General features: G+C 52.6%; 9 protein-coding genes across 9 annotated transcripts; 4 read left to right on the forward strand and 5 right to left on the reverse strand.

Moving 5' to 3' along the window:
* Nucleotides 1–479: 479 nt before the first annotated feature.
* Nucleotides 480–1,493, reverse strand: LTS14_005680 (uncharacterized protein; the record flags this gene model as incomplete). Its single annotated transcript, XM_064838378.1, has 4 exons — nucleotides 480–572; nucleotides 620–1,026; nucleotides 1,076–1,192; nucleotides 1,241–1,493. 4 exons carry the CDS (start codon nucleotides 1,491–1,493, stop codon nucleotides 480–482), a joined length of 870 nt encoding a protein of 289 aa, XP_064693832.1.
* A 577-nt stretch (nucleotides 1,494–2,070) lies between these two features.
* LTS14_005681 (uncharacterized protein) lies at nucleotides 2,071–2,997 on the reverse strand (the record flags this gene model as incomplete). The annotated part of the gene is made up of 1 exon (XM_064838379.1): nucleotides 2,071–2,997. One exon carries the CDS (start codon nucleotides 2,995–2,997, stop codon nucleotides 2,071–2,073), a length of 927 nt encoding a protein of 308 aa, XP_064693833.1.
* A 723-nt stretch (nucleotides 2,998–3,720) lies between these two features.
* Nucleotides 3,721–6,321, reverse strand: PFK26 (6-phosphofructo-2-kinase; the record flags this gene model as incomplete). Its single annotated transcript, XM_064838380.1, has 1 exon — nucleotides 3,721–6,321. The coding sequence occupies one exon, from the start codon at nucleotides 6,319–6,321 to the stop codon at nucleotides 3,721–3,723; it is 2,601 nt and encodes an 866-aa protein (XP_064693834.1).
* A 1,943-nt stretch (nucleotides 6,322–8,264) lies between these two features.
* LTS14_005683 (uncharacterized protein) lies at nucleotides 8,265–9,107 on the forward strand (the record flags this gene model as incomplete). Its single annotated transcript, XM_064838381.1, has 2 exons — nucleotides 8,265–8,652; nucleotides 8,683–9,107. 2 exons carry the CDS (start codon nucleotides 8,265–8,267, stop codon nucleotides 9,105–9,107), a joined length of 813 nt encoding a protein of 270 aa, XP_064693835.1.
* A 143-nt stretch (nucleotides 9,108–9,250) lies between these two features.
* On the reverse strand, nucleotides 9,251–11,134 carry LTS14_005684 (uncharacterized protein; the record flags this gene model as incomplete). Its single annotated transcript, XM_064838382.1, has 1 exon — nucleotides 9,251–11,134. One exon carries the CDS (start codon nucleotides 11,132–11,134, stop codon nucleotides 9,251–9,253), a length of 1,884 nt encoding a protein of 627 aa, XP_064693836.1.
* A 1,244-nt stretch (nucleotides 11,135–12,378) lies between these two features.
* Nucleotides 12,379–13,742, forward strand: LTS14_005685 (uncharacterized protein; the record flags this gene model as incomplete). The annotated part of the gene is made up of 4 exons (XM_064838383.1): nucleotides 12,379–12,986; nucleotides 13,055–13,232; nucleotides 13,316–13,403; nucleotides 13,462–13,742. The coding sequence occupies 4 exons, from the start codon at nucleotides 12,379–12,381 to the stop codon at nucleotides 13,740–13,742; spliced, it is 1,155 nt and encodes a 384-aa protein (XP_064693837.1).
* A 442-nt stretch (nucleotides 13,743–14,184) lies between these two features.
* On the forward strand, nucleotides 14,185–15,456 carry LTS14_005686 (uncharacterized protein; the record flags this gene model as incomplete). The annotated part of the gene is made up of 1 exon (XM_064838384.1): nucleotides 14,185–15,456. The coding sequence occupies one exon, from the start codon at nucleotides 14,185–14,187 to the stop codon at nucleotides 15,454–15,456; it is 1,272 nt and encodes a 423-aa protein (XP_064693838.1).
* Nucleotides 15,457–17,350: 1,894 nt separating this feature from the next.
* Nucleotides 17,351–18,477, forward strand: LTS14_005687 (uncharacterized protein; the record flags this gene model as incomplete). Its single annotated transcript, XM_064838385.1, has 5 exons — nucleotides 17,351–17,413; nucleotides 17,463–17,743; nucleotides 17,794–18,028; nucleotides 18,100–18,336; nucleotides 18,403–18,477. The coding sequence occupies 5 exons, from the start codon at nucleotides 17,351–17,353 to the stop codon at nucleotides 18,475–18,477; spliced, it is 891 nt and encodes a 296-aa protein (XP_064693839.1).
* Nucleotides 18,478–18,768: 291 nt separating this feature from the next.
* LTS14_005688 (uncharacterized protein) lies at nucleotides 18,769–21,180 on the reverse strand (the record flags this gene model as incomplete). Its single annotated transcript, XM_064838386.1, has 2 exons — nucleotides 18,769–20,988; nucleotides 21,058–21,180. 2 exons carry the CDS (start codon nucleotides 21,178–21,180, stop codon nucleotides 18,769–18,771), a joined length of 2,343 nt encoding a protein of 780 aa, XP_064693840.1.
* Nucleotides 21,181–21,642: the final 462 nt, after the last annotated feature.

Below are 21,642 nucleotides of genomic sequence, written 5' to 3' on the forward strand. Positions count from 1 at the left end.
TCTCCAACTCGAGGCTGAGATTACAAACGGGGCGGTCAGAAGACTATGCAAAGGTCTTCCCAACGAGACATCTGCGACGTTGTGCAGGCTGTGAGCCATCTGGTTATGGTAATTTTGTGTAGTCGCGGCGAAGAGTCATGGTGATGTGCTTTAGCATTGCCTAGATGAGTAAGGTCAGATGCCTCATTTGGCTCGCTGTGAGCGAGCCACTTCATCAGCAATTATCAAGGTCCCGACTTGGGCAAGTGCTGGAATAGTGTTATGGAGACACTGAAGTAAGGCTTGCTTGCTATCTTCACAAGCAATCTTTGCGGTTTCACGCCAGATCGCCTCCCATATGAGCCATCGTAGAGGCGCGACCATTACTCAGCACGTCATTATGCTGAAGCTTTCTCTCACTGCAGATTCGGACAAATCTTGCTTCTGAACATAAACAGGATGTCCAGCAATATTAGAAGCACGAAGCGCGCGATTGGCTATCACAACTCATCCTCCTCGTCAAAGAGCCTGAACTCTTCCATCTCTGTGTCTGAGACGGTGAGGATGCTTGGCTCGCCAGGCAAAGTCTCGTTCTACTGATGTCAGTACTAGTCAAGGCAATAACTATCTGCTGTCTTACCTGCTTGACCTCCGCGGGTGGAGGACTGGAATGCATCACAGCATTGAGCGTCTGCTGGAAGAACGTCTCGGCGGCTCCAAATTTGCGCGTCTCGGTAGAAAGGCCATCTTCATCGTGCGTGAGCTTGCGCTTCTTCGCGTTCGCAGGTCCTTGGTCTGTAGCCTCTCCCGCGGCTGGAAAACCTGTGGATGGTGGTGTAGAAACACCGGGACCTGATGCGCTGTGGCTACCATCTTGGCCCAGGCCAGCAGTGGCGGCGGTGAGGGAAGTGACTGTCCGCTCGCCGATCACACTGTTCGCCGCAACTGCAGTCTCGGTCATGCCCATCTTTAGAGCTTCCAACTGGGCTTCGGCAACAGCACGTGCTGTCTGAGCGTTGTCCGCTGCATCGTGAGCAGAGTCCAGCTCTGGACTCTTGTCAGTCGATCGCTCTGACATGGTTGGAATTCGACTCACCAGCCTGGCATCTCTCCAACTGCCTTTGCAAAGCCAGATATTCACCCTCCACCTGTTCCGCCTGGCGGCGAAGATCAGCCATTGTCTGGAATGCCGTCGCCTGAGTAGCTGCCTTCACTACATGCAGTCAGTACTGTGGACCGACGAGGAAGACGCTGGACATACAATTGTTGGCCTCCTGGACTTGAGCACGCATTGTAGTGATCTCGGTCTGTAACTCCTTGATCTGCTCAGATAGGCCCTTGTGCTGACCACGCACATGACCATTGACCTGTGTGTACTGGTTGATCTCTTTGTTGAGCTCCACAAGAGTGTCATTCATAACATTCTTCAGGCTGCGTGGCACCTCGTGGCCCAGACTGGTCAACTTGTTGGTGACGCGAAATATACTGAATAAGTTGTCGTTCCCAGAAGGCATTTTGACTGATGGCGATGGGGTGAAGTTATTGAGGCGAACAGAACGAAAGACGGTGAGGGTTGAGTGAGTGAGCGAGGAGTGTTAGAGTGTAAGGAGTGAGGTCGCGGTCAGGTTGCTATGAAGTGGATTCCTGTCACCAGGACAGACTAGCTAGGCTTGCCGGGTTGCCGAGCTCGTGGTAAGTGAGGAAGGAGCACCTTGACAGAACAAGCAGGAGCCACCCTGACGAGCGACGAGCTTTTCTTGAAAGCCACTGCTTTTACACCATATCTCAAGCTTTTACACCAGACATCATGCATTGCGTTAACGGGAGAGAATCAACCGAAGAAGATGTCCAGTATCGTCTTCGGGGGCGCCTCATTGCCCAAACATGTGTCCATTAATGCTTTGGTCAGGGTAAGCCTTCACCGGAAAGAGTGTAACTCATGCCTGGGATCTTGCCCTCGGTGTCGACATCAAGAGTCTCTTCATTGAGAGGGGCGGTCGTTCCCTGCTAGGGAGAAGATGATGCTCATGTACCGATGCTCCAGCATGGCCGGCGGTAAGGTCGCATCTACCTTCCAGTGGACGTTACTTCTCATCGCCACGACGAATAATCCCATTTGGGATCATCCCCGACGACATCCGGGTGTGCTCTAATGTATTCAGCAATATCACAACACCTCGCCAACCAAATCTCCCCAGCATCCCTCTTCCGAATCATGAAATCCATCACCATCTCCATTGCCTTAAGCCTGTCTGGTTCATTGGTCAGAAAGGGATGGAACAAGGTCGAAACATATCCTCCCTTCTCAATAGCAGCCTCAACCTCTTGGATATAGCTCTTGGCTAAAGTCACCGGACTCTGTACACCCACATCAGCTTCTCCTTTCATCTTCCTCAACCCAAGAAAAGCGTCCATATAGTAGTAAGCATCCACGGTCCGCCACTTAAAGGGCAAGACAACAATACTATCTTTACCTCCCTCCACTTCCACCAACGCAGCCTCCTCACCAGCAGAACTGATATACTGCAGCCCATAATCCCTACAAAGCTTCAACGTCCTATCACCATGCACAACACCACCCGGAGGCCGAAAGCCCCTATACCCCTTCACAACACCTTTACCCCTTCCCTCCCGAGCACAAAACCCCTCGATCCCCTCTTCCTTCCCAAAACTCCTCTCAAAATTCCTCCTCTCCTCCACCTCATCAAGCCCATTCCAAGCCTCATGCTGCCAAGCATGCCACGCCACTTCCACACCCGCCTCAGCCAGCTCTCGGATCTCCGTGGGATAGACGCTCAGATTCCAGGATTCGACGAAATATGTAGCCGGGATTTTCTTCTCCTGGATTAGAGCCAGGAATTGTGGTAAGATCTCTTTGACAGAGTAGTGTGAGCCGATTTCTTGGTCTCTGGGCCAGAGATTGCGGTTAATGTCTGCTGCTTCGCCCATGTTGTCTATTGTGAAAGCTACGGCTGCACGGGCGCCGTTGGGCCATGGTCCTGCGTGATTACGAGGCATGATGTACTTCGCTGTTCCTACAAGCGGCTCTGATTGTGTGGCAAGCCGCCTAATTCTCGATAATGTGATGATAGAAGAGACGGACATTGAAGTGGGGCGATTGACAAAGCACGTTTCGGCAGTTACGCTTACGCACAGACGAATCGATGTCGAAGAATATTGATGGTCTGCGGGAACGAGAATTGTGATGCTTGCCACGAAAATCAACTTAGTCGTGCATTCTCCTCATGATGCGTGCAGAGTCCTCATGTAATTATATCTCTAATTTGAGCGCCTCATTCGTGCTCCTCATGATACTGCACTTCATGCAATCCCCTCCCTTTATCCAACCCAAGAGTTAACGCCACGCTGTGTAGCAAGCCAATATTCCGTAGGCGAAAAGCAGTCCTTCCACGCCATGCCGTCCCACGCTAACATGAGCAATCGTAAAAAGTACACGGAGCCATCACCAGCCCATACAGCGCCAGTGTATCAAACCTACTCCGCAGACTCAGATCCCGCGGCTTCACTCGCAGGCGTCACGACCTCCGCCTGCACCAGGTTGGGCACCTCCTCCTCCTCCTTTGTTTCTCCCTTATCCTCACTCCCCGCAAGCCGAAACCTCACCCTCCTCCCCTTACCCTTCCCACCCATCGTCTTCCTCGCGCCATCAGCAAGCACAGGCGCACTCGCCGTCCGCCGCACATTCTCACACCCATTCGGACAGTCCGGACTCTCACAATCCTACAGCATATCGTCCTCCGCCCGCCTCAGCTGAAAGTTCGGCACCTCGACAAACCACTCGCTCTCCTTCTCCCACTTATACGCCTTGAAATCGACGCCGTAAGGCTTCGGCTCGAGACAATACAGCATTCCGAGTGGAACGTCCAGGTCTGCGACTTCCTCCCTCCTAAGGCCGCGGAAGTAGGCGAGAAGGACGCGTGCGACGCTGCGGTGGCCGACGAGGAGGACGTGGTCGGTCATTCGCTCTAGTTCCACGATGACAGGGCGGAGCCGGTTGATGATGTCTAGGTAGCCTTCACCTCCTGGACCAGGGTAGCGGTAGTGCAGCTTATCTAGCTTGCGGCTCCGGTATTCCTCGGGATATTGGGTGGAGATGCAATTGTATGTCAGACCCTCCATTACACCAGCGTTAAGCTCGTCAAGCATCCGCATCTGCTTAGTATCATACTCTTCATCATTAAAGAACTGAGCGGTCTGAACACTGCGTTTGAGCATACTTGTCCAGACGCAGAAGGGTTTCGATTCGATATCCGAGATGGCGTCGGAATTGGGTGTCGCTGCGCCGGAGGGAACGGCTGAAGATGGTGTCTCGTAGAAGGGTGTGCGCTTCTCAAGGCGTGGGGAGGCCGGGCTGAAGTAGGGATTTGGTGGCGTAGCATCACCAGGTTGTGGTGGGAAGTGCGTGTTCCTCGCATCCTCGATCTGCTTGAGATCCCACTCTCTACGTTTCGAGTCCATGAAACGGGTTAGGCTCTTCGCATACAGAACACCCTCCTCAGCAAGATCGCTATCGCCGCCAATCTTGCCGGAAATGTTGTCCTCGCTGAGTCCGTGTCTCGTGATCCAGATCTGTCGAGGCGCGAGGTTGAAATTGAGGAGGTAGTAATTCGCCTGAGCCATCAGGAAACCCTTGATCTGATGCGAGATGATTTTGCGGCCCACGTCGATCATCTGAATATATGGCATGTTACTTCGCTCCTCCAATTCTCCAAGAGGCACATACGCCTTCTCATACACCTTGATGCGCTTCTTGAAGTCGTCCAGTGCTTCCTGAGGATCCATGTCTCTGTAGTCCGGTCCACCCAGCTTCAATCGCATATTTGCCTCTAACAAATCCTGATCCACACATCTCGACTCTAAGAACAGCACGTTCAGATCCGGTCCAGCTCGCTCACGTATTCGGTCCATGACCATCTTCCTTCGCTCCACAGTACTGTTTGTTGCATCCAGGATTCCCACACTACCACCTTGGTTAAGGATGTAATCTAGCAGCTCATCTAGCGTCTCTCGTGCCACTTGCTCTCGGATCTGGGAGGCCTTTTTGTTCTCTGGGTCAAAGAAGGCACTGTTGTGTTGCATCGCTTCATCCTCCGGCTCTTGCACATCGTTCACCAGCTCGCCCTTCTGTTCGCTTGGTGATTTCGGCTCGCCCATGTCCGGCATATGTATCTCACGGTCATCACTTTCGCTCTTCGTATGTGAAACTGCTCTTGTGAGCTCGATGGCCGGGGCTACGCCCTGAGGTGTCGCCGGAGCTTCGAGTCTGGTCTCGCCATTGAGCAAGATCTGCGCGACGTTTGCAGGCTGTTGTACTGCCTCCGATGGAGCTCTTATGAGCGTATGATCAATCAAGCCAGGCTGTGTGAGCTGCACACTCGCGCGATGCACCTCGCTCTTCTGCCGGCTCTTTGTCCTGTCCAGCGGTCCTCCAGCAGCAACGCGCCGTCGCTCTCCAACATTGAAGATCCTGGTATCATGCTGCAGCCAATTCAGATAACGCGCAAGCTTCTTTGTAATATAGCTCTTTCCTCTCGCCGGTAGCCCAACCATAACAATCACCAACTTCGCACCCACATCTCTTGACGCTATCCGCCCATCAGGACTGACCTTGCTCTTCGTCAAGCCAGGGATATCAAGGGTAGTCGGTCGCACTCGTGGTGTGGCACTGCCAGACATCTGTCTTGTCGGTGGTGGCGGGAGGTGGACCGGTCGTTCGTCGAGAGATTGTTGTTGCGCAGGGAAGTAGTCGCCGTTCATGCTTGGTGAGCCCGGTGCAGTGGTGGCTGGTGTATCGTTCATAGCCATGCTCGCGCCTGTGACCTCTGGCAAACGACCTTGCATAGCCGCTGCCAGTGAGCCGTTGCGTTGTGGCGCCGGCTTTGCTGCGGTCAGGTATGTCCGGTCAGGTTGTGGTTGTTTGCTCTCGCCGTTGCGCTGCGCTGGTCCAGCATCACTTGTACGGGTGAGTGTCCGATCCAGCTCATGCCTCAACTCATCCATCCTCTCCTCGTCGCTGTCCCGTCCGTTGCTGTTGGTAGTGTGGTGACCGTTCGAAGCCATGGTGCTCATGATCGCCTTCTTCCCAAGACTACTTTGCTGACTCTGTCGTCGTCGGAAATGCCCGAGCTGGGAGTTATCTGGTGTGACGCATGAGCATTTGCCCGCGATATGTATGTGTTGTGAAGTCTGATCAACAAATTCAATCGCGTTAGTACTAGCACTGTTGATATGAGTAATCTGAGCCTCAGGAAAAGCAGGTGGCGGCAGCAGGGAGATGGCAACAGCAGCAGGCTCGCATGTCGGTCCAGAGGCGTGTGGCATCGAAGCCCTGCTTGTATTCTTGATCACTGTATCTGCGCCGAGCTTGCGCCTTGGGCGAGCTTCTGTGGAGCTCAGTCTGCTAGTTCTGCGACGACAGAAAATGTTGTCGCGAGTAGACGTGTTGGCGCCGAAAGTCCGTTAAACACCGAGGATTAACCTGCAGGGCTAGAGCTTGTTTGCGATCCGTTGGGTCGTCCGGGCGTCACCTTCCAACGAACAAGAAATGCGTAGAGTGGGCTGCAAGTCCGGAGGAATGGAAAAGAAGGACGAATTGTTCCCTTTCTATCACTCCCCACAGTGATGCGATGTTCACGCGTTCCTCTTGTCCTCAGGATGACTCTTCTGACTGTGCGCCCAATAGATTCGGTGGGGAGCGGTACAGAGCCGTTGCGAAATCGTGAGTTTCAAGCCATTATTGTTGCTTCCTGAACGCCGGAGAGTCGGACTGGCAGAAATAGCCTGCTCTTGCCGCTTTCGTATGTGTATGAGCAGTTGTTTGGTTGGTGAATGGAAGTAAGTAATAATTGGAAGCTTGCTGTAGTCCTAAAAATGGGCTGTTGGAGTATACATTCAGAGCACAGTCAGTCACAACAGATGACCACGACTACGCCTTTCTTTTAGAACCGCGTTTATCAGCAGGCTGTTTGTACTGTAGCCCGGCATAATAATAAGCTTCGCGGTTCGATCGCGTGCGGCGTGCATGCGCGGGATGTTCATCTACATTATACCCAATCTATCGAGCACGCTCACCTTCTGGAACAAAGAACCCCGGTCTGCGACTCTTTGATCTTATCGAATCCAACCACAACGCGCAGAAACTGCTGTAAGGTACTGTCCTCACCGGTTCGCACCTCAACGATGTGGAAGCATTGATATCTCATCTTACATTCTTTCCGAGAGCGCTGTGCTTGGCAACGGAGTCCAACACTCCAAGTCATGTGCTTTCCAGATATAGTACTTCCCCGTGCATATGCGGGCGCAGGCCCGTGTTTCCCGAATACATATCCCACGGGGCACATCAGCCTCGTCTTTGTGCAAGGAGCGCTTCCTACCATACAAGACTGCAAGCCCCGCTGGGAGACGTCAGGCAAACCGTTGGTTGAGCTCCGCACGGAAGACAGGACCACTCGCCCAAGGACCCATGTCTCGGAATACCAGGAATTGGTATGACCACGATATCACAAGTCGCATGGCGGCATGAGTTGAAAAAGAGCCCTCCCGCAAATGAAGGCCGACATACCCCTCCCGTCCAGGACGTTTCTCAATAGCCACGCACTTTTACGGGTCGGGACTCGCTTCTCAGCAGTCGACTAATCTGCAGAGCTGGTACAGCACATCTAGGTCGCTCGCAGCCTTGCGATTGAGTAATCCGTGAGTATCGACGCTCGATTGGCACGGCTGAACGATATCACCTTCACAGCTGGTGTTACGAAATGCCCCAGTACCCATATTTGTACTGCTACAGTATGGGGACGGAGTCCTGCCACACCTAAACCCTTTGGCTATTCATGTAGCGCTTAGTGGAAGATTCAGACATTGGGCCTCGGGACCATTTTGGATGACCTGAGCTTCTATGATAGCATGATGAGACCTCGCTCATGCGACTTTGGGAGACGCCGCTGAAGCGTGAAGGGCTGCACTTAATGACGGTATGTCTTCATGGAGAGTGTTTAGCACGTCGTCACGATGGCGAACACATCAAGGTGGCGCAGCTCTTGCCAGTGTCTAGAAATGCCAACATGTGATTGACCTTTGATTTGCACTCGCTGTCGCAACGCTCACTTCACGATCGTAAGTCCCTGACTTCCACGTCCAAGCAGCGGCCATAAACCTTTGCTCAGCTTGCAAATATATACCTAACAGCTTACCTCCTTGACTCTGGACTTACCTTGCCGTGCGAGCCAACACTTTCGACTTGGCACTTGAGAACACTGACCGCGAGCATGGCGCGCCGCCAACAGTACGTCGGCAAGGGCGCATTCCCGTTCGAAAAGCTGCCTGCAGAGTTGCGGATCAGAATCTCTGAATTCTACTTCGAGACCGGCGAAATCATCGACATCCAGCGCAAACGCAAAATCACTGGCCACTACACCAGCGCAGTCAAGGGTCCGTGGAAGGTACGGGGCTACAAGCATGTGGAGATCAAGTCACGTACACCACGAGGAGCGCCAAAACGCAGGGCTAAAGCCTATCTACCACAGAACGGTACAGCGCTACTGCGAGTCAGTAGGGAGATCCTCAAGGACGCCCGACCTGTGCTTTATGGGAAAACCGTCTTTCAGTGCTGCTTCCAGAAAGCATTCTCGATGTTCATGCAGGGTTCTGCTAGAGGTATGGCCCACATTAGGAACTTGCGTATAGCGTCCGACGTTCTGCGTCCCTTGATCGGATCAGCCTTGCGCATCCTCGCAAACGTACCGAACAAGATCGTTCATATCGAGGTCATCTGGCACGATGAGCATTCATGCCCCGATCCAAAGGTCACAGCTCAGTCGATCAAGGACTGGTTGGCCGACGCAGTCCAAAAATCTGGACCTCGGTCCTACTCTACGGTCACGGAAATGTTTGCACATGTCGTGTTTGATTTCGACTTTGTATATGCTCACGATTGTGGCGGAAGGTGCTCCTCCATGGAGGCCGCGGCCAAGGCTGATCGGAAGCGCGTGCTCCTGGCAGCAACAAGAAAGCTGATAGCTGAGACCCTTGACGATGATTTTGTCGACGGGCCATTGACACCGGAGACGTTGAAGGCCGCACGTATAGCCGACCGACTGCTTGGAATCTAATCAGCTATGAAGGAGACAGCGTTTCGGTCAGGGCCAGGACGTGACAAGTAGGGATGTCATCATGTAAGCGGGCGGCATTCCGGTTAGGCATAATCAAGTGTCGAGTAGTACCATTAGATCAATATTTGCTAATGTTCTCTCACTCAAGAACTACAACTACATTGCATAGCCCGCTGATACTTCGGCACATCGCCACAAAACCTCTCCTCCTCCTCCTTGTCACCACCCCAGCTCTCCTGGAAAGGATTCAACGCCATCTCCATCACCCTCCCCAAAACATCCCTCTCCCCTTTCTTCTCAACCCGTTCAATGACCTCATCCAAAATCCACGATCGAGGAATGAACTTCGGGTTTACAGCACGCATAGCTTGGAACCGCTCCTCGCGCGACTCAGGACTGTTGGGCCAATCTTCTATGATTCGCTCACGCCAGAGTCCTAGCCATTTGCCGAGACGTGTCCGGGCATCGGATTCGGAGGCTACGAGGCCACTCAGGCCATCTTTGTGGAAGAAGAGGCCTGCAGCTTCTTTTCGCTTTTCTTCGGTATCAAGGTCTTCCGTGCTGATGTAGCTAAGTCGGCGGAAGAAATGATTGAAGTCTAGTTCAAGTGCTTCGAGAGTGTCTAGAAGCTCGGAGTAGAGGGTGTCGAAGTCGGAGTCCTTGCATTGTTTCAGACCTAGGCGAGCGGTCATGAGACGCTTGTACTCTGCCATGAAGACAGCCTTGTATTCTTCCCCGGTCTGCTCGATGAGCGTCTCCGCGCGTTTGACAAGCTCGTCTGCGAAGTCTTTGCTGACGCCTTCTTCAACAAACTCCTTCTCGTCGCAACGAGAGCCGGCGCCTATGAGTTCGCCGAGTGATTCACCGAGGCGGACAAGGTTCCACCAGATGATGGAGGGCTGGTTCTTGTATGAGTATCGAAGCATATGGTCGTCATGATTTGGCGTGTAGTTCGGATCGAAGTTGTCTAGGAAAGCGAAGGGACCGAAGTCGATTGAAAGGCCGAAGATGGAAGTGTTGTCTGTATTAAGCACGCCATTCGTGAACGCGTAAGCCTGCCACCATGCAACCATCTTCGCGTTCCGTCGTGCGACCTCTCGATATAACCGTGTGAAGCGATTCTCCTGGAACTCGTTCTCTCCTTGTAGATCGTCTCTGCTCACACCACTACCAGGCTCAAGCAGGTCTTGACCTTCATTCGACTTGAGCTTTGCAGGCAGATTATCCCAACCTCCGAACACTTCTTCACCAGCATATGCGGCAAGCTTCCTGATTGTGGCACGATCTCCTCTCGACCTCGGAAGATCGAATGTGCCTATCCGTAGCCATGACTGCGCGAAGCGAGCAACGATAGCACCGGGCTCTGTTCGTTCTCTTCTCACTTTTGACTCCGGTGCCAAAGTCAAGCTCAAGGCTCTTGTCGAAGGTATACCAAGCGCATTGAGTGCCTCACTGACCACGAACTCCCGGATGCTACTTCGTACGACAGCTCTGCCGTCTGCGAAGCGCGAGTATGGTGTCTTTCCAGCGCCCTTGAGCTGTAATTCATATCGTACACCTGTCGACGGATTTGTCGTTTCGAAGAGTGATATCGCCCTTCCGTCACCTAGCTGTCCAGCCCATTGACCAAATTGATAACCACCGTAGCACTGCGCCCACGGATAGACATCCTTGTCTCTTGGTTCTTGTCCATCCTCAAGTGTGATGATCTTCTCACCAGCTACTGTATCCTTGAAGTCTTCCGTCTCGGTCGTCGATGGATCGATCGCAAGATCTCGTAAGGCTGCTTTCGACACGCCTACAAGCTCCGTCTTCTCGAAAGACTCTGGGCGTACATATGTGTATGCTGCGTCCCTCACGAGTCGGGGCCCGAGCTTGATGCGTACTTCCTTATGAGATGCTCCAGGCGTAGGATACTGAGGGTCCGGAGGAAGCTTCAACGTGAAGTTATTGCTTTTCGGTATATCGCGAATGCTAAATGTCTGTTGTGAGCCATTACCATGGCTGCTACTAAGGTGGTTCGCCATAAGCGATAGTCTTCCGTGTATGGCTGGTGCTCGAGTTCTGAGTGTATGTGATAGCATAGATCGGAAAGGGTCGTAGAGGCCAATGTATACGAAACCAAGAAGGAAAGAGATGGATAGTGGCAAAAGGATATGGAACCGTGTTTTCATCAATCAGATAGGCGTAAGCGCATCACGATGATTTGTGTACTTCCTCGGGTCACTTTTGTTTCCTTTCGCCCCTCGTCTACGCGAGGGTGATGTCATTCTGGTCGTAGATCACGTGCGGCCGACCGTAGCATGTTGGTGAATGGAATTGTTACGTTTTCCTTTTCTCTCATCTTCTCCCTTCAGCGATAGGAAGTGTGATGACCGGGAGTGCCTGCACTACAGAGAATACAAGGCCTTCCTTCATACATTCCAACGGCTAGTGATGTGGCCACGACATCATTGACCACGGCATCTACCTGGTAGCCAGACGGCCATCTTCCCATCGTGGCATAAAAACGGGCCACCATCGCTACAATATAAGGCGCAGATCAACCATTGATACCCTCACGCTCGTATATTGCAGCAACAGCGCAAGCGATATCGTGCTATACGAGACACGTTTTGACAGCTAGGACTAGGACTGCAGGATCGACACTCAGCTCGGGATTAATGCGTGGTTCCAAATCCGGCTCGCGCATTGCTACCACAAAACGAGGTTGGCTATGCAGCTCTGATATGCTAGGATATTTCCCTAACAAGCAGAGAGGCGCTGTCGAGATCGCTTACAAAGAGTATTTTCCCACTGCCAACCCCAAAGCAACCACGTCGGCCGACCGCTGCCAGGATTTAATGTATCGGCTACGAGGAAATACAGATGGGCGTACTCCCTTTTATCTTCTATAGATCATGATTTGCAGGACTCGGAAGGCTCGTAATAAGGGGTTTTGGCCTCGCTATAGCTACGTCTATGGTCTGCCGTTCGCCTCATCCGCAAGCGCATATGCTTTCACAGCCTAGTACGCCTGGTGATGCGGCAGTAAGACTGGTATGACGACCCGTCTGGATCCTCGATAAACCGTCAAAGCGTAATGCACGGAAGTGAGTCACGATAGGTAAACCTCCTAATTCCTCGTCTATTGATATAACCACACCCTGCGACGTTCTCGGACGAATGCGTCTTGCAGGCTGAAGGACGTCCGACCACAGCGTCGCATAAGTATGCCGTGGGTGTCGCGGCATCCGGCAGCTCTTGCAATCCCTTCGACTCCCAACAAAAGATGAAATCGTTCCTCCTAGCCGCACTGCTGCCTGCCTTTGCCTGGGCCCTCGATCTACGATGCCACCAATTCTACATTGACGTCTCGGTCAACGCTACGAACCACGCTTACGGAGTCACTGGCATCGACGACGACATCAACGCTGTCTCCTTCGCTCTGGACCTGTCCCGATGGTCGGTCCTCAGCCAGACTGGCCCAGCCCCACCAGCTCTTCCTGTCGCCGGTACCTACCGCATCCATGTCCAGCTCTGCTTCAATACCAACGGAGTGAAGAAGGATACCCTGCAGTTGCTCACTCACGGCCTCTTCGCGGACAAACAGTACTGGGACATTCAAGAGGATCCAGACAAGTACTCATACGTTCATGCAGCTCTAAATTCTGGCTATAGCGTACTCAGCCACGATAGACTTGGTACCGGTCTGTCTGACAAGCCGGATGCGTACAACGTTGTTCAGGCTCCACTACAAGTTGAGATCCTCCGGACTATAACCGCTATGGCGCGCGATGGTACATTGCAGCCTTGTGCCAACCAGTCTTCATCGTGGGACGGATCTTTGCTTCCGTCAAAGTTTGCCCGTTTCAAGTGCATTGTCCATGTTGGTCATTCGTGAGTACAACAAGAGACGCTTCATGATTACTTTCTTGCCAGCTTACCAAAACTTGCTTATACTCTAGCTTCGGATCGTTCCTCACTAGTGGCCTCATCGGTACATATCCCAGGGTATCGTCGGCCGCAATCTTGACTGGCTTTTTACCAAACAAGGAGCTTGGTGTCTACCCGCTTGCTGGTTACGGCCTGGATTATGCTCCTCAGAACAATCCGGCCAAGTACAGTGACAGAAGTAGTGGATATGTGCGTCGTTGCTATGGCTTTCGTAATCTACGAAAAACTGATTCTTTGTTCGGCTCGTGCCTGGATCGATATCGAGGTTCCAGACTGTATTCTATCACCGCTATAACGCAACCGACCCGTCGGGTTTCACAGACGCTTTGCTCCAGTACGGCGACAGTCTCAAGCAACCTGGTAAGTCATATCACTCATCACATGTCCCTTCGAATTCCAGCTCACACCAATCGAATAGCCACGGTCGGGGAATTCCTAAGCACAGGTGCCATCAACCTTGCCTTCGCACCAGCCTTCAAGGGTCCACTTGAGTTTGTGGTCGGAGAGTACGATACCCTGATCTGTGACGGGGATTGTAAAGGCACATACTCACCAGAGGTCCTGACTGCGGTATATCCGAACGCCTCGAGCATTGATGTGCTCGTACAGCCAGGGGCTGGGCATGCGTTGAACTTTCATCAAAATGCTACGGCTGGGTATGAGGTGTCACTAAAATGGCTTGCTAGCCATGGTCTGTAAATGAAGGTCTATAGAGCAGAAGAGGGAGAGGGTGGTAGACCAGCCAGACGAGTGTCAGAAGCAGTGCATTGCGGCTGTTGCCTTTTCGAGCGATAATATCTGCGTTTGTTGAAGGCGACTATGGCTTCGAATGTGCTGAAGCCTTTTTGCTTCCAGACATTCAATGTCTCTATTGAAATCTTGTCTCATGGACCCATAGTCTCTGGAAAATAGATCGAATGGTAAGGCATTTGGTACCACATGAACTGATTAGTCGGATCGGGCCGACATCTGCCGCTCGAGCTAGTAACTGTTCGTGCCTTCTTCGAACTTTGCACCTGCACTTCGATCTCAACATGTTCAAGGTAGACACGACCGGCTCAGGAGCACCTAGATTCATCGACTGCCACAGCATGTTTCTGGAGGATCCTCATCAACATCCTCATTATCATACAGAGCCAGGATGAACATCGGTAACCTGCCTGGCTACTACTGGGACGTCGAGAAGAAGAAATACTTCAAAATTCTTGCAAATCATGTTGTGCCCAGCGACACCAAATACTCGAAGACCAATGTTAAGAACGAAGCTAGAGCTACTAAGAAGCGCAAGCTCGTCGAGCGTAAGGAGCACGCCAAGCTCAAGCAGACTGTACGTCGGCCGGTGTATCGAAACTCTCTGTTGAACGCAGCTGGTTTAGATCGCGAGAGCGGGTGTCATTCTACTCAAGACAGCCTGTACTCATACAGAGATGCCGCTTTCGTGGATCATCTGACCGCAACAACTGAAGACTGGCCATGCACTGTCCTTCACTACTGCCCCGAGGCTCGTGGAGGAGGCGTTGTAGCACTTAGTGACATGGGCCGCAGCACCATATTTCGCACCAAAGCTCGAAAGAGGGGCGTGTCCGGCTCTTCGAAATCGATTGCTGCTTTTCATTCCACCCTGACGTCTCTCGATGTGCTCTCGAACGGCGCTATTGTTGGAATCGCGCAAGAGCGGAGATGCGGCTCGAACGTATATATCGGTCCCTCTTGGGAGCTCGAGGCACGTATAGGCTCTAACGGCATGTATATGAACATCGGACCGAATGGTGTCATGGATTTCTCTATCTGGTCGGCAGCCATGAACCGGGCGGAGGATCGTATCGCTATCAGCAGCAGCGGGAACACGTACTGCCTTGATCTCTACAATGATGCACAAGCGGTAGCCTATGCATCTGTACCGCACGAGGGGGAAAGTCGAGACGTGGCGTGGCTAGACCACAATGTCATCGCATATGGCGATCGCGAACTCAAGCTGTGGGATACAAGATCGTTCGGCTCGGCTACCCGCTTCTCAAGACGCTCATCATCTCCGATTACCGGTATCTTCTCGCCGAACCAGGAAGGACTTCAGCTACTCGTTTCGGACAACCGACAAATTGAGCTTCGCGATACGAGGATGACTACCAAAGGGGCGGTACTGGCATGGCCGCATGCACATCAAGGTCCGAAGTTACAGGCTGCCGTGCAAGAAGGACTGCAATGTATCGCGGCTGTGGACATCTCCGACAAAGTACAGGTGTATAGCCTGAGGAGCGGCAGAAGCCTTGGTGCTCTCAAGCCGGCGAAAATCGCAAACTCCACCGGTGGCCTACATACTAGTCTAAAGTGGCATGATGTTGACAGAGACATCTTCTTGCAGGCCTGTCGAGGACAGAGCGTTGTGACTTGGCGTTGGAAAGATCAAGAGTGATACTCCGTCATAAACACGGGTGGCTGTCTCACAGTAGCGACAAGCTATAAACCACAGATCATCTCTTTCTTCAATCACAGGTCATCTCACATCCTGACACGATTCCTCTCGGTTTCTCCTGCCTTGGGACATCTAGCTAGAAATGCGGTTCTTGTATTCATAGTTATTGACAGCCGTGCTGCCCGTAGCGAAACTGCATCCAGCCTCAGCGTATGGATCAAGACTTCCCATGGCGTTCTATGTACATGAAAGTCAGTCTCATGACCACGCAAATGGAGCCTTCAGTGTTGCGAGGGAGATGCCTTGAAGGTGGTCGAGGGACAGCTGCTTTATACCATACGTGCAATCTACGAAGGGCGGGATGCATAACATGTTCGCCCTCAGCCTGTTCATCTTGGTCTCTCGCTGGCTTTGCTCTTGGGCCTTTCAGCTCGCTTGAGTGATCCGGAGACTAGTAAGGATGTTTTGCAAAGCCTGAAGGCTTCGTATGTAGACTGCAAGTTTCAAGACCTGCGTAAGCAATCCTCTCGACACCTGAGTGCTACTGAGAGGCCTTGAACGATGATTCAGAAAGCTCCCACAGTGCTCTCGTGTCGCGACACTGATGCGTTACGTCGTAGCCATCCACCATATGACCTTTCACAGGTTCCGACGTGCTGTCCCCTGAACATTGTATTCCCTAGCGAAACTTTGGTCAGCACTTGCAGGTTATGATGTTCACAGAATCGTCAAGTGAGGAAGATGGTGTACCTGAGCCAGATAATCCAAGCAGTGTACCCAGTGCGTCTGCTGATGTCCACTTCCGCTCTCCATCGTCCCGTTCTGCAATTTCTGTATCGCTTGTCGAATCATCTGCAAGCAATGCAGTTGATGGAACATACTGATGCCGGTCTTGTAACCTAGATCATCATGGACTCGATGAAAGACAAATCCGCCATTGGCTGGAATGATGCTTGACCAGAGTTCATCGCCAGATGTGGAGAGATCCCAGAAGTCTTCTCGTCGTGAGAACTGGACTGGTCGTCTGTGCTTATCTGCCACTGTGCAATCACATGAGGTGCCAAAAAGAGGATGAAGGACAGAGGAGCCAGCACGAAGAGCCCAGTACAGGGTGGCGGCCGCGAGAGAGGTTAACAGTATGATCCGGACAGAGTCGCTGACCAGCCTGCTTGGCGAGGATCGCTTGTCCATGGTCGAAATTATCAGATTGCTACCCGGAGTATCCCTAGCCCTACCAGTACTGCTCTACAGGCCAAGCACAATGTAAGATCAGGGCATCAAAACGTGATGTCGAAGGTGGTGAGCGTACCGGGCAGGAGAAAGAGGTGGGGTTTAAACTCTAATCACTTTAGTCAAGTCTGCCAATCTGCTTGATGTTGGAGCATCAAAGGGCCAGCGTTGGGTAATGGAGACCTGCTACTCAACTTGTCGACCATCAAGAGAGAAGAAAATCACTCTCATGATTAAAGCTCCGCATAGCATAGACATTGTTTCCCCCAGATGTTGAAGTACAATGGTCTGGTCTGCGGTGTAGTCTGGCCCAGACGACGAGCCTCCTTCACGTCGGCCATCACTCAGGAAGATGAACGGCGATCCATGAACATTCTACTCGCCTGCATCCGTCGAAGAAGACAGGGGTTATTCAGGAAGATTTCTCCCGTGTTGACAATGACATCCTCTGCCGTGCCCCGCTGCTCCCCCACCAAACACGCGTGCTTCATCACACCATGGCCAGCCTGACTCGCGTCTTCCAACACATATATTTGACATTGAACGTTCCATGCAATATTCGTCTGTGTCCCAACGTTTGCTGTGCTTTCTCCACACCAGCCGCCCGTTCGTGTGTAGCCGATTTCCATCCACTGTCAAGAGTCCAGTCCGCAAACTTGTCACCATGGCCAACATTCACACTCCCATACCGAATCTGAAGCTCAGCGATGGCAATAGCATCCCGATGGTAATATTCTAGACACGATGGCATAAGCCGATGCTAATAACATCGCCAGCTCGGCTACGGTACCGGTACGGCCTGGTACAAAAGTGGCGATGAAGGCAAAATCGATCAAGCTTGCATAGACAGCGTCAAAATGTCTCTCGGTCTCGGCTACTACCACCAAGACGGTGCGGAAGTCTACAAGACAGAGACGGAGTTGGGTGCAGGGCTTAAGCAAGCCAGTATAGCTCGCGAGAAGCTCTTCGTCACGACGAAAGTCATTAGCAACATTTCCGATATTCCTAATGCTCTGAGGACGAGTCTCAAAAAGCTGGGCCTCAGCTACGTCGATCTGTTCGTCCCGTATATTTTCGCATTGATGATAGATACTGATGTAAATCCAGATACCTCATCCACTCGCCCTTCTTCAGCGAGGACAAAGCCGAACACCAACAGAAATGGAAGCAGATGGAACAGCTCAAGGACGAAGGTCTCACCAAGTCCATTGGACTCAGCAACTACCTCCCAGCACAGATGGACTGGATCCTCGAAGGGGCCAAATACCCGCCTGTCATCAACCAAATTGAATTCCATCCTTATCTGCAACATGAGGGTATCCTTGAATACCACAAGAAGCACGTATGTCGATCACACCCATTGCCCCTGACTGCCCTCCTTACCGCAAAAGGTCGACGACTGATAATCTGCAGAACGTCGCCACAGAAGCCTACGCATCCCTCACGCCCGTGACAAAAGCCTCTGGCGGACCCATCGACGACATCCTCGCCGCTCTGTCAAAGAAATACGCCGTAGGCCCCAGTGAGATCCTGCTTCGATGGTGTATCGATCAAGATGTCGTTCCCATCACTACCTCTGGCAAAGAACAACGTCTGAGCGACTATCTACGAGCCATGACGTTCAAATTGACGCCCAAGGAGATTCAGCAGGTCAGCCTTCTCATACAAAACGATGGTACAGGTTGCGAGACCCGCTGACGATACGATCATGTGTAGATCAACGAGGCTGGCAAGCAGAAGCATTTCCGCGGTTTTTGGACGCACAAGTACGATGAGAAGGACCACAGATGAAGAACGATGTTACTCTCGACTTCGAAGAATAAGCACGGTAAGGGGTCCAAGCGGACAAACCACTTCTGTGCAACGACGGCGAAGTTGCGAAATACAGAAGCAAGAAGTATCAGCTACAGTACAGTGGTCCAGTACAAACCACACCCCTCAGCTCGCCCATATGCAATTACACTTTTGTCCGCCTACGCAGCACCATCATGAACGACTAACGCCACTCGCCACCGAAATGCACACCCACGCAAAAATTGATAATTATTTCGCTCCAGCCTTCACCATCAATGGTCTCTCCTCTCACAGATACGTCCCCTGCCCGGGCAAACTAAAGCCGAAAGTAGGCACTGATGGCGGCGTAGCCACAGCCACAGGCTCCTGCCTGATGAGCGGCCGAGCATATCCATAACTCTCCATGATCTGAGCACCACCCTGCTGCCCACCACCGATCGCCTGTCCACCTCCATACCCACCACCATTTCCATACGAGTCAGCCGGTTGGCGATCGAAGTCATTGTGCTTCTTGTGCCTCTTGCCCTGCTTCCCACCATGATGTCCATGCCCATGTCCATTCCCATGACCATGACCATGGCCACCATCGCCATGCTGCCCACTACCCTGATTCTGCTGCTTGGCAGGTGGCTGCCCCTGAGAAGCAGCGGCCGAAGCATCAGGCAAGACACGTTTGCTCATCGCCTTACTACTCACACCAGCCCCAATCTCAATATCCGGCTCCTCAAGCACCATCCCGCCTTCCAACGGCTTTCCCCCGGTGCCGCCAAATTCAGCGCTGATCAACCATTTATGATCCGCATCAGTAAGCTTGTGGATAGGGATGATACTCTCTCCAATTTGGTAATTGCAGCATTCGCGTGGTCCAAATCCGACGCCCCATTTCGTCTGACGAGCGATATTCATAACTTCGCGGTCGTTCCGGTTCTGCAGCTCCTCCATGCCGGCTTTGGCGCTCAAGGCGTGGTTACGGGTTGTCATTTTGACAAAGGCATGGCGTTTGTCGCGGTTGGCTATGCAGGTTTGGACGCGGCCGAAGCGTTCGAAGAGCTGATGGATTTCTTGTTGTGTGCCGTTGGCCCCGCCTACGAAGAGCGTACGCGAGAGTACTTTGATGCTGTCTGGAGGCAGAGAACTGTCAATGCCGATGTACTTTGGCTGCATGGGTTGACCGGTCAGAGCGAGTGGGCCAGGGCTGTCACGCATTGGCAAGTCGCGCAGAGTGTGGATGGGAGAGCGCTGTCTGTAGCGTCCACGGCCATTGGCACCACGATTGCCACGATCGTCGCCTCCACGAGTGTTGGCTGTCATCTCCTCATATGTGCCGTACACTGGACTAGCTCTACCTCGACCGCCATCGCGCTCGGGACTGCGACTTCTACGTCTACCGTGCGCATCAAAGCCATTGGACTGGGTCGATGGTTGTGATTCACTGAACGCTATGAGAACAGGACCCCACTGATCCATAGGCAGACCCTGCTTCTGCAAGTCTTGCAGCAGATTGAGCGCCATGACCAGCTTACCTTGATCATTAATGATGTTCGCAGGCAGAATTTCTCGTAGTGGCCCAAGTGGGTCTACTGGTGGAGGGGGTGCTGCGGCAAACGTTTGTGGTACTGACGGCGGAGGCTGTGGCAGTAATCCAGGAAAGCCTGCGGGTGGCTGAAACCCAGGGATCTGCATAGGATTGAACGGCGGAGGTGCCGCAAATGTTGGAGCTTGATGTGGAGGCGGGAATGAAGGAGGCGCACCATTCTGCTGGAACAATGCAGCAAAGTTGGGAGGCAACTGTGGTGGTGCAGCTGGCTGGTGCATCAATTGAGGTGGTGGTTGAGGAACCTGCTGAGGTGCAGCGCTGGCCAGAGCTGCCAAGATGCTGTTCACGTCTTGCACAGGCGCCGGCGCTGGCTGAATTACCGGCTGCTGTGAAGGTACTGGTCTGCTGTGTACCGCAGCTGAGCCATTCAGAGCAGGACGCTGCTCAGCTTGCCTCAAAAGAAAGCCCTGGTCGTACAGATACTGCGGCGGATAGCCTACAGGTGTGCCAGCAGGTCTGCTAATGATAGGCGCCCTGAACTTCTCGGTCACCGCTTTTGCAGCTGGAGCAGGGTTACTAGCAGGTGTGCCGTTGGTGGGAGGTTGAGCTGCTGCGGGTGCCACGCCGCCACTACTGACCTTTGCACGGAAGTCGATAAGAAGCTTAGGTGGAAATGTACTGCCCTTCTCCCAAATACCGAGCATGTTCTCAAGTTTGGGTTTCTGCTCTGCTGGCAAGGCTTTTGTGATGTCGTCGAACAAGGCAGGCATCAACTCAGTGACACGCTTGACGGCTGCCGAGAATGTCCCTGGCTCGCCACGGCCTTCTATGTTCAGATTCTGACCCGCCTGCTTCGCCTTCTCGATCCATTGTCGTGTGACACTATCAATCACGTACAGGGCGCCGAGTTTGTGTGTGGCAGGTGCCTTTTTGAGGGCGCGGTACAACGATTGGACGATGTTCGATTCGGCCTATTGTGGTGGTCAGTAGCTGTAGTTGTATAGTGGTCCCTGACGGCCTTGATGTCTGATGAAGCCTACCTGAATATTGCTTACGCAGAGTGCAGTGATGGCACTGATCTTGCCTTTGCTGGCGCCAGGTGCTTTGAGCTGGTTCAGTGATGCGAGCTGCTGGTCCAGCTCGGTGATGATGTGAGTGCCCATATTGGGCAGAAGACTGGTCTATGCTACTGCGTCAAGCCTATTCCTATGTCTATGAGGCTGTACCGTCGCGCTACTGGTGGGTGTTCGAGCAGCTACTGCTAAAGCGGCAACCGCCGTGTCTAAGCGCGCAGACGAAGACTTCTTCAGGAGACTACGCACAAGGTGAGCCACACTGCAATCTATGACCTGGAGTGACAGACTACGCTGCGGATTGGCAGGCTATGACAAAAACTCGTGGTGAGTATGCTACGCGTCCAGTGAGGCCTTGGAAGATTCTTGAAGCGTGGTGGATGTGATCGGATGTCCGCGACTATGCTTCTGCACCAAGATTGAAGCGTTACGAGTCCGGGAGCAAGAAATGCGAAGACGTCCAGTGGTATCCTCAACGACAGTCTGAGGTGACTTGTAGTGAAGCAAACCACAATTGGTTGCCTCAGCGGTAACTCCTAGACGTTACGTTTG

The sequence above is a fragment of the Recurvomyces mirabilis genome, assembly GCF_035927965.1.
Source record: "Recurvomyces mirabilis strain CCFEE 5264 chromosome Unknown scaffold_14, whole genome shotgun sequence".
NCBI classification, from domain to species: domain Eukaryota; kingdom Fungi; phylum Ascomycota; class Dothideomycetes; order Mycosphaerellales; family Teratosphaeriaceae; genus Recurvomyces; species Recurvomyces mirabilis.